A 13554-nucleotide genomic window follows, 5' to 3' on the forward strand; every position below is an offset into this window, starting at 1 on the left:
AAGGGGATATGTTTCTTTCAAAGACTGTATTGATATGTACTCTTTTCTTACCAGCTTATGAAAGGTCATGTTTCTCCTTACTGTTATTATTGTGCTGTATTTTTAGTGGTTAAAATTAAATTTTCTTTAGCCCTAGGCTAATTTTGAGGGGTCTCTGGGTTTATTGGCATATGACAACTTGATTCGTTGACATGTGGGATATGATTAAAGAACTCTAATTGGTGTTCTAGAAAGCCCATGCTGTAGTAGGCTTCTCTCAAGATTCCTGGACTGCAAACCACTCTTCTCACCAAGACTGCTTTTTATATTTTTTCAGAGTTTTCTGAGCCAACATGCTTCAGTGATGAATTCAGGTGTGACAATAACAGGTGCATCCAAGTAGAGTGGGTCTGTGATGGTGATAATGACTGTGGGGACATGAGTGATGAGGATGAAAGACACCACTGTGGTAAGTGCAAACAATCAATTCCTCTGCATTGTCACATTCTAGGGAAACTCAGTAGATTTATTTTTCTGTCTTTGGAATATGTGGTTGTCAGAGAGGTTCCTCTTTGTTGAATGCACACAGATAGAATGTTACCTTTATTTTTAGGCCCAAGAATGTTTGATATCATTCACTTAAATGCTTTAAAATGATGAAAAATGATTTTAATGTTTACTTTTTTTCTGTTGCATTTAGGTAATGGAAATAATGTCCTACATTTCTAGAGCATATAAAGAGAACTCAGTTGGCCACTCTTAATAGCAGTTTTAATAGTGTTGCAATTAACTGTGCCTCCAGTTTTATCCATTACCCTAGAGCTGTTAGGGGGTGGGGGGGTCATTCCTTTTAAGTGAATTATGGAACAAACTATGGAACACCATCTCCCATTACCAACAGAGCATAGAACTCTTAGCTAAGGTGTCTTGGAAGAGTGTCTTTCCATGGTAGAATAATAAAAACAATGACTCCATGATGTCTGCATTTGATTGTTACCTCATATGTCCATGACTTTGGTGGTAGTCCATGGTTCTACATATATTCTATGAAATGGGTGGTTGGCAGCTGCACAAACATGGACTGTAGATATACTTTTCTCCCATATCTCCTCACCAAGACTCCCTTCCTCTTGTCTCCTCTTTACCCTCAGTGAGATTGGATAAAATACCTGTATTTTATTCTGCAGGCTTTCATGATTACATGTTAGCATCTTAGCTCTTTCCTAACAGTGTCTTGGTTTCTGACAACTCTTATTGACATACACAGCTCCTATACACCTAGGAAAGAAGCCCTAGCTTTTTGGAAAATTTTATGACTTTGAGCTATCTAGTCAACCATTGCGAGCTTCAGTTTTCTCATCTGTAGAACTGGCATAAAAATGCCTATCTCACATTGTGTTTGAGTGATTATACTTTGTAAACTAAAAAATGTTACCAAATGTAAGGGATTTTTGGTATCCAATTAATAAAATGTGAGTAGTTTTTTTGTTTGTTTGTTTGTTTGTTTTGTGTGTGTGTGTGTGTTTTTTTTTTTTGCGGTACGTGGGCCTCTCACTGTTGTGGCCTCTCCCGTTGCGGAGCACAGGCTCCGGACGCGCAGGCTCAGCGGCCATGGCTCACGGGCCCAGCCGCTCCGCGGCATGTGGGATCTTCCCGGACCGGGGCATGAACCCATGTCCCCTGCATCGGCAGGCAGACTCTCAACCACTGCACCACCAGGGAAGCCCTACCTTTACTTTTTACTTCTGAAAAAAAATCAAAGATCCAAAGCAATTAAAATGAAAATTTGGGAGCGTAGTTTGTCTACCTATTTTCCCTTCATTTCCTTTCATCCCTCAGACTATTATGTAATGTCAAGCAAGATAAATAATGCTTCAGAATGAATTTGACTTCTAGAATGAGCTCTCATGTGATTTCTGATTCTCATGTGCTTTGGTTTCAGAGAGTCACAGCTGCTCAAGTTCTGAGTTTCTCTGTGTAAGTAGCGTGTCTCCATCCAGGAGGTGCATCCCTCAATCTTGGGTTTGTGATGGCGATGCGGATTGCTCTGATGCCTACGATGAGCACCAGAACTGCACCAGGAGATCCTGCTCTGAAACGGAGTTCACCTGTAGTAATGGACTGTGTATCCCTGACTGGTTCAGGTGAATTGGGGATTAAACAATCTACCAACAAACCTAAACTTCCATGAGGCAGGACTGGGGCCTGGAGCCCATGCTACTTTTAGTGGTCTATGAAAATGTTTGGATTTCTTTTAAAATCAAAAGAAAAAAAAAAGAAATTTTAGGTCAAAGAAAGTATTATAATACCAAATAATATTAATATATCTGGCTTTATACCAATGTGGTCCTTAATTATAAATGTTTTTTATGGTGGTAAAAGTCACATAATATAAAACATACTATTTTAACCACATTTAAGTGTACAGTTCAGTGGCACTAAGTATATTCACATTGCTGTGCAACTCTTACCATCATCCATCTCTGCAATTTTTCACCTTCCTAAACCGAAACTCTGTCCTCTTTAAACACTAACTCTCCATTCGCCCTCCCCACTCCCCTTAACCCCCAGCCCCTGGCATCTACCAATGTACTTTCTGACTCTATGAATTTGACTATTCTAGGGAAATAAATAAATATTTTTATGGAGGAAGGGGCCCATGAAGGCAAAAGTGCCTAGGGTCCATGAAGGTCATAACGTGACCTTGCACGGAGGGTCAGAGAGATGAATGAAGTGGGCTTGCTAGAAGAAAGTTCTTTCTTGAGGTAGCTGAGGCTCTTGGTTTTCCACTTGGAGTAGAGGCATGGGTACAAGAAATACTTCATTCTCTTCTCTCTGCTGTAAGAAGAATAACGGTGTGAGCATGATGATAAATGGGTCTGGGCGCTGCGGCTCAGGGTCAACCAGGCAACAGTGAGGGGCAGGTGAGGTGGACCTTGGGCAAGTGTTCCAGCTAAGAGACGCAGACACTAGTCAGCGTCATTTGTGTGGAGGGAAATTGCGAATCTGGATTTTCACCTGAAATATTCCGATTTTAAATGCTGGAAACATATTAAAAAAAACCCTCTCAAGAGTGGTACTGGGTTTCATGACACAGGTGTGACCGGCGCAACGACTGTGGTGACTACAGTGATGAGAGGGACTGCGTGTACCCTGCCTGTGACAAGGTCCATTTTACCTGTCAGAATGGGCTCTGCATTTATAAGGCCTTCGTCTGTGATGGGGAAAATGACTGTGGAGATGACTCAGATGAGCTGGAACACCTGTGTCACACCCCGGAGACCACGTGTCCCCCTCATCAGTTCAGGTGTGACAATGGGAACTGCATCGAGATGGTGAAAGTCTGCAACCACCTAGATGACTGTTTAGACAACAGTGATGAGAAAGGATGTGGTGAGTATAACAGAAGATCGGGGAAAAGGAAACCAGGGGGACAATGTGGATTTTCAACCCTTCATGACTTAGCAGGACTTGTCAGTTGGTTCTCTAAGTAGAATATTGCCAGAAAATTACCATTGCTTGTCTAGCAGAAAGCAAGGATTTCTTGGTATCTAAGGTCAGTCACAAACATTTTGTGGACTAATTCATGAGTTAGGCAGTCATTACAGAGAACAGGAGATGAACAAATTCAGGCCAACGGTATCTAACAGCAGAGAGTGTTGATTCTCTTTGGCCTCTTGCAATGACTTGTTTCCTTCACTGCCTCTCTGCTAGGATTCCTTAGCCTGTTTTGTTTTTTTTTTAATAAATTTATTTATTTTATTTATTTTTATTTTTGGCTGTATTGGGTCTTTGTTGCTGCACGCAGGCTTTCTCTAATTGCGGGGAGCGGGGGCTATTCTTCGTTGCGGTGCGCGGGCTTCTCATTGCGGTGGCTTCTCTTGTTGTGCAGCATGGGCTCTGGGCGCGCGGGCTTCAGTAGTTGTGGCTTGCGGGCTCAGTAGTTGTGGCTCGTGGGCTTAGTTGCTCTGCGGCATGTGGGATCTTCCCGGACCAGGGCTCGAACCCGTGTCTCCTGCATTGGCAGGCGGATTCTTAATCACTGCGCCACCAGAGAAGTCCCCTTAGCCTGTTCTTAATTTTCATCCTCAGGTGACTAAAGGGGAGAGTTTAATTGGCAGCCCCTCCCCCCCGCCCCCCACCAAACTCCCACAAGTAAACCCGTCTAGAATTTATAAAGTACAGAATCTTAAGGAAGTGTTCTCCCGCGCTGTGTAGTTAGTTTTTGAATGAGAATGGCCATGTGTCACAGGACCAGCCAGAGGTACCCTCCTGGGGTGCTGGGTGGCTCATCCCATTTGTGAGACTCAGTCAAGTGAGCACTTCTCTTCCCATCTCCATGTTCAGGGATGTCACACTGCGAGCCTGAAATTGGCCATGGTGTGAGTCGTGGCACCATTGAAATGGAAGAGGCTACAAATTAGAGCTCCCCCCTCCCCCCATCCCACCCCACACCCCAGACCTGTTTTACCAGCACACCACTGTGTGGGCTCTTCTGCTCTTCTTTCTTCTCTCTCCTGCTATTTCACTTCTAAATTTATCGATTAAAAGAAGATTGGCAGGTATAGGATTAGAAGTCAAACTTGTTGGTTGTATTAGTTGTTAAAACCACTGGTGAAGGATCAAGTTGGGAGGAAGTTGAGTAAGAGTGACTTTTGAATAATGTAGGGCCTTTAGAAATCCCTTCTTATCTGTCTTTTTTTAGCATGATTCATTAAGAATTGGGTCTGTCCAAACGAAGCAAAACAAAATGAAACAAAAAGGATTGGGTCTGTCCAGTGGGAAGGTTGACTTTGGACCACTATGGTGGATCCGTTGCTGTCAACTTAGGTTCTCTGATAACTGTCTTTTACCTACAGGTGTTAATGAATGCAATGACCCTTCACTCAGTGGCTGCGACCACAATTGCACAGACACTTTAACCAGTTTCTATTGTTCTTGTAACCCTGGTTACAAGCTGTTGTCTGACAAGCGGACTTGTGTTGATATTGATGAATGCAAGGAGACGCCCTTTGTCTGTAGCCAGAAGTGTGAGAACGTACTGGGCTCTTACATCTGCAAGTGTGCCCCAGGCTACATTCGTGAGCCAGATGGAAAGACCTGCCGGCAGAACAGCAACATCGAGCCCGATCTCATTTTTAGCAACCGTTACTATTTGAGAAATCTAACTATCGATGGCCATTTATACTCCCTCATCTTGCAAGGACTGGGTAATGCTGTGGCAGTGGATTTTGACCGAGTAGAAAAGAGATTGTACTGGCTTGATATAGAGAATAAAGTCATTGAGAGAATGTTTCTGAACAAGACAAACAGGGAGACAGTCATAAAGTACAATCTACCGGGTACAGAAAGTCTGGCTGTCGACTGGGTTACCAGGTAAGAAAAAGCTGAGGAGCTTTTTAAGAGTTAAAAGGCGTTTTGCTTTTAAAAAAGTATTCAAACCGTGTTTCCATCCTAACAGAGAGCTGATCTTTTCCAACTTGGGTTAATGGGTGGATACATTTTAATGCTTCTGCATGTTTTTGTTTTTTTCTGCTATGTACCTAATAATCAAATGGGATACCACAGAACCTAAAATCTAGTGATTTTAAGAATTTATGATATCAATTTCATGGGGAGGGGCATCACAAAGGAGGAAAGAGCTCTGTTATTACTGGCCATTCAGTGAACTGGAGGTGTTGTGAAGGGATGATGCATGCATTTGTTGGTGCATTCAGTCATCGAAAGCTGTTGCCTAAGTGCCTCCTGCATGCAGTGCTATGCTAGGAACTGGGGTCTAGAGGTCAACAAGACAGACACAGCCCCTGCTTTCCTGGCGTTCACAGGCTGCTTGCAATGCTATTTATTCACAGCCTGGGCTGGTTGTAAAATGGAGAATGGCCGACTTGAAACTCTGAGCATCTTTAAGGGAGATGGTGATACTTTAATTCAAGTCCACCAGCTCAACCACACTTCTTCACATCTCTACTGCATATCGAATCAATCAGATATTTGGCTTTGTGGTTGACATGAAGCTGGAGGCACTTAGCCTGCAAATATTATTGCTTCAGTCACCTCAGACCTACAGAGGACTCTTCCACGTCTTCTCTGTTTGACCATCTTAAGGGTAAAGGTCCTAAGATGGGGAATGGAGAATTGGCCCCCTAGTTCTACCTGAATAGTAACTGGCCTGCCATAGGTGCTCAAGGACTGCCTACAGAAAAATGAATAAAATCTTGATCATGTGAATACAAGTATTTTATATATAGTGGCTCTTTTGTGTGTCAAAAAGCATAGTGATTAATGATTTGCAGGAACAGAACTAATTGTGGTACTGCTCCTATCTCATCCTTTGCTGCAATGCAAGAAAAGGTAATATTTTAGCCTTGATATTGTCATTCAGCCCTCTCTCCCCAAAACTGGTAGGATGAGATTTTCCCCTGGATTTCAGCTACTTTCCTGTCATTCTAGGCATGTTCTTGACCAGGGGAAAGAATTAGGTACATATGTGGTACTGAGAAAGATGGAGCAAAAACGTCTAGGGTGAGGGTAGGATAAAATATCTCATGACCGAAGCATTTTCTCAAATGTTCAAGAAGGAGTACAGCCAGGCTAAACATTCCTTAAAACACAAGGCAGGATAGAACCCAGTCACATTTAAGTTTGTAGGGGACAGTTCTAAGATACTAATTACATTGAAATTTGAAACCATTTCCCCAATATCAATAAAGATGTTCATAGCGAACTCAAGGATGTTTGGTTTCCAAGGCCCTTAAACTTGATATACAAGTTTTTCAAAGCACCATTATGCACAGTGGAAAATTGTGCCGGTTCTCAGTCCTCTTAATTTTTCTTGGAGCGTGCATGGAGTGTCTTCTCCATATTCTGTTCACTGGGTCAGCGTTTTGACTGTGGAATAAAGAGAAATTAACGAGTTGGCAGGAAGCTCCACAGAGTGGAGTGCCCTGTGGTGGAGCCAGTCTTGAATTCCTGCTCTAGCTCTTACTAATCAGCAACCTCTGGGCCTCAGCAGCCTCATCAGGAAAACAGGAATAATGGGCTTCCCTGGTGGCGCAGTGGTTGAGAGTCCGCCTGCCGATGCAGGGGACACGGGTTCGTGCCCCGGTCTGGGAAGATCCTACATGCCGCGGAGCGGCTGGGCCCGTGAGCCATGGCCGCTGAGCCTGCGCGTCCAGAGCCTGTGATCCGCAACGGGAGAGGCCACAGCAGTGAGAGGCCCGCGTACTGCAAAAAAAAAAAAAGAAAACAGGAATAAGATATTAAATAATATACTATTAAAAAAAGTCCTTAGCCCAGGGCTTGGCATTTAATAGATGTTTGCTATTATTATTGCTATTATTACCCTCTACAATGTTGGAATCTAAAATTGTGGCCATCTCATACATCAGGATTTACCCAACTGAATTAAATAGCAAGGCTTGTGCATTTATGCATACTCATTCCCTCATCCCCAAGCCTAAAAAGATGCTACTGTCCTAACAGTTAAATATTCTGACACCTCGCATGGTTGGATCAGGCTTGCCTCTGGCAAGGAGACATTGGGGTCTTTTGGAAGAGAAATCGTTTCAGTAGGAATTGACTATCAGATCTCAAATGACACTCATTCTAGGAGTTTTGAACCCTTTGGAAGGTTATGGATACTTTAAGACTCTGGTGATACCCACAGACCCCTTGCTGGATAAAGCCACTTAACAAATTTATGCTTATACAATTTTGCATCAGTTTTAGAAGGTACACCCCCCGCCCCCAGAGCCTAGGCTACCCTGGTGTCAGATTAAGAACCCCAGATTAAGAACCCTGCCTTATAGAAAATAAATGGATTTTATTGAATAGCAATATATTCAGAACTGAAATATCCTTGAGGTAAGAGATTCTAATAAGTTTCTAAAGCTTTTTGAGTTTAAGTAAAACTTGGCACAGGGTAAGAAACTCATTTTGCCAGCCTACTGGGACGGGGCCAGGGAGGGGGTCAGGTTTTTCTTTATCTGAAGGATGCCATGATTCAGAGTTCCCTTGTGCAGTCTCAATGATAGCACTTAGACAAGTTTGTTTCCTTGACTCCACCATTTAAACTGTAGTTCATGATACTCATTGATCACTCTCACTTCCGCTTCCCTGCTCCTCTAAAGCCTGGAACATTGCTTGGGGAAGATGCCTTTTGCTGCACGAAGCAAGTAAAGCTAGAATCCTTGTGTGAAGTGTGACCCCAGAATTTCCTGTTGTAAGGTGACATCAGGAAGAGTAGCACACATTCTTGCATCTTCCGTTGCCTCAGGGCAGGAAGGTCAACTGTGTTTCCCCTTGTCCTTGTTTGCCTGGGGGAAAAGTGCTTGGATCGGAAATTGTGTGGCTAAATGTGCCTTTTTTCTCAAGTAAAATGGCTATAACTCCTGGTTCTCCATTTTCAGAAAGCTGTATTGGGTGGATTCCCACCTGAATTGCCTTTCTGTCTCTGACCTCAATGGTCGATACCGCCGCAAGCTGGCCGAGCACTGTGTGGATGCCAACAACACCTTCTGCATTGAGAATCCCAGAGGAATTGCCCTTCACCCTCGATATGGGTATTGTCTCCCTGTAATCTTGGGCTCTTCTTTCATGCCCTTCTTCCACCTCTGTTACCACAAAGGCTGTTCACGTAGTGATATCAAGGCCAGTGTCTTGTTGGAGTTTGTCTTCTGCTTTTCCTACCTGGTAAATGGCTTAGTATAATGGGTAGAAGCATGGCTTGTTCAAATGCTATTCATCGGCTATTCTATTTTCTTTGCCATGACACACCATTTCACTTTCAAAGTCACATTTGGCTGCATGCAAGTAATTTATGGTTTAAAAAAACAACAACCCACCTTTACTGGACTTTCCATGTCCAATCCACTGAAATCCCCAGTTAATCATGTTCATTCCTGAGCATTTCCTGTGCATCATGCCCTGTTAGATTATTTTCTGTTCTCTTTCCTTTGTGAAAGGCTCTGTAGGATGTAAACTCCATTTCTCTAATTGGAGAAAGCTTATGTCTTTGCCACTGAGTTCTTTTGGCTTCAGGGACTGACCCTTTGTGTTTGCTCCAACAGGCATGTCTATTGGGGAGACTGGGCTGACCGAGCATACATTGGGAGAGTAGGCATGGACGGAACCCATAAGTCTGTGATTATTTCTACCAAGATCAAGTGGCCCAATGGCCTCACCATTGATTACACCAATGATCTACTATACTGGACAGATGCCCACCTGGGTTACATTGAGTACGTAGAAAAGAATAAAGCAAACTGGGTGACTGCTGATTCTAAACACCAGTGCTTGTGTTGCCAGTGCATTTTTCCCAGGCAGCTTCTAACTGGCCTGTTTGTTGGAAGTCACTTCTAGCTAAAGTGCCTATAGGTGCCAAGCTCTATGGTATGGTGCAAGAGAAAGAGCATGAACTCTGAAGTCATACAGATCAGGATATTGTCTTGGTGCTTTTACTTCTTATCCTCCTAAAAAAGCAGCTAGTAATCTCTCCCCTATGGTAGTCAACTTAGTACTCAACTCATCTTAATGCCCTTATCCCTTTACTTTACCCTACCCTCCCAAATATATGATTAATAGACTTGGAAAAATTATACTGTTCAATGAAAAGTACTCCTTGTAAAAAAGATAATACAAATTATTAGCCAAGCAGTACATGTGTATTTCGGGGCATTGCTAATTATGGCCCAGTTGGACTATGGTAATGTCTTCTGGGCATTTATGAACTAGTACCCAGATACACAGCCTGTTGCATGCAAAAGCAGGGAATTGTTGTTAATTCACTAGAGCTATTTTAAAGGTTTAAAAAATCCTGTCATTCTATTAAATTTATTTTGAAAAAAATTACACTTGACAAAAAATACCCATAAAAGTATCTGAGGTCTTTATATAGAGATCATGCAAGAACTGAAGGAGAAGACAAGACTGCTTTCTGGTTTATGACCTTTTTAAAGAAACAGATAATGACTAAGTTCTGGTCATTTATCTGCAGTCTTATTAACAGAGGTCAAGAAGATATTCAGGTTTTCCTATACCTTCTTTAAGTTTCCATAAATTATGATATTTTGGAAAAAATTTCTAACATCACACGGCTAATGTTATCAACTTCTTTAGTTGCTAGCTCATTCCACCTCTTGTGAGTTTTAGGGTCTGCTCCCAGTTTTTTAAATATTAAAATATCAGTATTCTGACATAGGTTCAGAGGAATGAATGAGACCTAGATTCACTAATAATGTCTGGGTCATGATTAATAATACATGTGCTACCAGTGTGTACAAAGCTAACCCTGCTGGCCTCTAGGTTAACTCAGCTAGTCTATCCCGCTCAGGTTATACTGAGAATCAAGCTGTCTCTGAAAACTGCTTCTTCCCTTGTCTTCCTGAGGAGACAAAAGTCCAGCTTTAGATTGCTTTCCTCTGATGGCTTAGGAAACAGTGTTCATCCCAGGATATTGAAAGAATGCTTCATGGAGAACATCAACATAAGAGATTATAAACCTTCAAGAGCTGAACCAGCTGCATCAGCAGGAAAGCAGCTGTGGTTAGGAATTAGTGATCTTTAAACTCCTCTGGTTATTCCTATTTTTTTTTGTTTTGATTTTTTTTTAACATCTTTATTAGAGTATAATTGCTTTACAATGGTGTGTAGTTTCTGCTTTATAACAAAGTGAATCACTTATACGTATACATATGTCCCCATATCTCTTCCCTTTTGCGTCTCCCTCCCTCCCCCCTCCCTATCCCACCCCTCCAGGTGGTCACAAAGCACTGAGCTGATCTCCCTGTGCTATGCGGCTGCTTCCCACTAGCTATCTATTTTAAGTTTGGTAGTGTATATATGTCCATGCCACTCTCTCACTTTGTCCCAGCTTACCCGTCCCCTTCCCCATATCCTCAAGTCCATTCTCTAGTAGGTCTGCGTCTTTTTTCCCATCTTACCCCTAGGTTCTTCATGACCATTTTTTTTTTTTTATATTCCATGTATATGTGTTAGCATACGGTATTTGTTTTTCTCTTTCTGACTTACTTCACTCTGTGTGACAGACTCTAGGTCCATCGACCTCACTACAAATAACTCAATTTCATTTCTTTTTATGGCTGAGTAATATTCCCTTGTATTTATGTGCAACATCTTCTTTATCCATTCATCTATCGATGGACACTTAGGTTGCTTCCATGTCCTGGCTATTGTAAATAGAGCGGCAATGAATATTTTGGTACATGACTCTTTTTGAATTATGATTTTCTCAGGTACAGGCCCAGTAGAGGGATTGCTGGGTCATATGGTAGTACTAGTTTTAGCTTTTTTTTTTTTTTTTTTTTTTTTTTTGCTGTATGCAGGCCTCTCACTGCTGTGGCCTCTCCCGTTGCGGAGCACAGGCTGCGGACGTGCAGGCTCAGCGGCCATGGCTCACGGACCCAGCCGCTCCGAGGCATGTGGGATCTTCCCGGCCCGGGGCACAAACCCGTGTCCCCTGCATCGGCAGGCGGACTCTCAACCACTGCGCCACCAGGGAAGCCCCTATATTTAGCTTTTTAAGGAACGTCCATACTGTTCTCCATAGTGGCCGTATCAATTTACATTCCCACCAACAGTGCAAGAGGGTTCCCTTTTCTCCACACCCTCTCCAGCATTTATTGTTTATAGATTTTTTGATGATGGCCACTCTGACAGGTGTGAGATGATATCTCATTGTAGTTTTGATTTGCATTTCTGTAATGATTAATGATGTTGAGCATTCTTTCATGTGTTTGTGGGCAATCTGTATATCTTCTTTGGAGAAATGACTATTTAGGTCATCTGCCCATTTTTCTCGACTGGGTTGTTTGTTTTTTTGATATTGAGCTGCATGAGCTGCTTGTAAATTTTGGAGATTAATCCTTTGTCAGTTACTTCATTTGCAAATATTTTCTCCCATTCTGAGGGTTGTCTTTTCATCTTGTTTATGGTTTCCTTTGCTGTGCAAAAGCTTTTAAGTTTCATTAGGTCCCATTTGTTTATTTTTGTTTTTAATTTCGATTTCTCTAGGAGGTGGGTCAAAAAGGATCTTGCTGTGATTTATGTCACAGAGTGTTCTGCCTATGTTTTCCTCTAAGAGTTTGATAGTGTCTGGCCTTACATTTAGGTCTTTAATCCATTTTGAGTTTATTTTTGTGTATGGTGTTAAGAAGTGTTCTAATTTCATTCTTTTACATGTAGCTGTCCAGTTTTCCCAGCACCACTTTTTGAAGAGGCTGTCTTTTCTCCACTGTATATTCTTGCCTCCTTTATCAAAGATAAGGTGACCATATGTGCATGGGTTTATCTCTGGGCTTTCTATCCTGTTCCATTGATCTATATTTCTGTTTTTGTGCCAGTACCATACTGTCTTGATTACTGTAGCTTTGTAGTATAGTCTGAAGTCAGGGAGCCTGATTCCTCCAGGTCCGTTTTTCCTTCTCAAGATTGCTTTGGCTATTCGGGGTGTTTTGTGTTTCCATATAAATTGTGAAATTTTTTGTTCTAGTTCTGTGAAAAATGCCACTGGTAGTTTGATAGGGATTGCATTGAATCTGTAGATTGCTTTGGGTAGTAGAGTCATTTTCACAATGTTGATTCTTCCAATCCAAGAACATGGTATATCTCTCCATCTATTTGTATCATCTTTAATTTCTTTCATCAGTGTCTTATAGTTTTCTGCCTACAGTTCTTTTTTCTTCTTAGGTAGGTTTATTCCTAGGTATTTTATTCTATTTATTGCTGTGGTAAATGGGAGTGTTTCCTTAATTTCACTTTCAGATTTTTCATCTTTAGTGTATAGGAATGCAAGAGATTTCTGTGCATTAATTTTGTGTCCTGCTACTTTACCAAATTCATTGATTAGCTCTAGTAGTTTTCTGGTAGCATCTTCAGGATTCTCTACGTATAGTATCATGTCATCTGCAAACAGTGACAGCTTTACTTCTTCTTTTCCGATTTGGATTCCTTTTATTTCTTTTTCTTCTCTGATTGCTGCGGCTAAAACTTTCAAAACTATGTTGAATAAGAGTGGTGAGAGTGGGCAACCTTGTCTTGCTCCTGATCTTAGTGGAAATGGTTTCAGGTTTTCACCATTGAGGATGATGTTGGCTGTGGGTTTGTCATATATGGCCTTTATTATGTTGAGGAAAGTTCCCTCTATGCTTACTTTCTGGAGGGTTTTTATCATAAATGGGTGTTGAATTTTGTCAAAAGCTTTCTCTGCATCTATTGAGATGATTATATGGTTTTTCTCCTTTAATTTGTTAATATGGTGTATCACATTGATTGATTTGCGTATATTGAAGGATCCTTGCATTCCTAGGATAAACCCCACTTGATCATGGTGTATGATCCTTTTAATGTGCTGTTGGATTCTATTTGCTAGTATTTTGTTGAGGATCTTTTCATCTATGTTCATCAGTGTTATTGGCCTGTAGTTTTCTTTCTTTGTGACATCTTTGTCTGGTTTTGGTATCAGGGTGATGGTGGCCTCGTAGAATGAGTTTGGGAGTGTTCCTTCCTCTGCTATATTTTGGAAGAGTTTCAGAAGGATAGGTGTTAGCTCTTCTCTAA

General features: G+C 41.7%; 1 protein-coding gene across 1 annotated transcript in view; it reads left to right on the forward strand.

Annotated features, from left to right (window-relative positions):
• Positions 1-13554, forward strand: part of LRP2 (LDL receptor related protein 2) — a 198196-nt gene that overhangs the window by 139823 nt on the left and 44819 nt on the right. Inside the window, exons 47-52 of the mRNA XM_073806956.1 lie at positions 317-448; positions 1922-2123; positions 3077-3372; positions 4839-5355; positions 8388-8540; positions 9048-9218. Of these exons, the coding sequence (XP_073663057.1) occupies positions 317-448; positions 1922-2123; positions 3077-3372; positions 4839-5355; positions 8388-8540; positions 9048-9218 (1471 nt within the window). The remainder of the gene's footprint in view (positions 1-316; positions 449-1921; positions 2124-3076; positions 3373-4838; positions 5356-8387; positions 8541-9047; positions 9219-13554) is intronic.

Source organism: Tursiops truncatus, chromosome 7, assembly GCF_011762595.2.
Source record: "Tursiops truncatus isolate mTurTru1 chromosome 7, mTurTru1.mat.Y, whole genome shotgun sequence".
NCBI lineage: Eukaryota > Metazoa > Chordata > Mammalia > Artiodactyla > Delphinidae > Tursiops > Tursiops truncatus.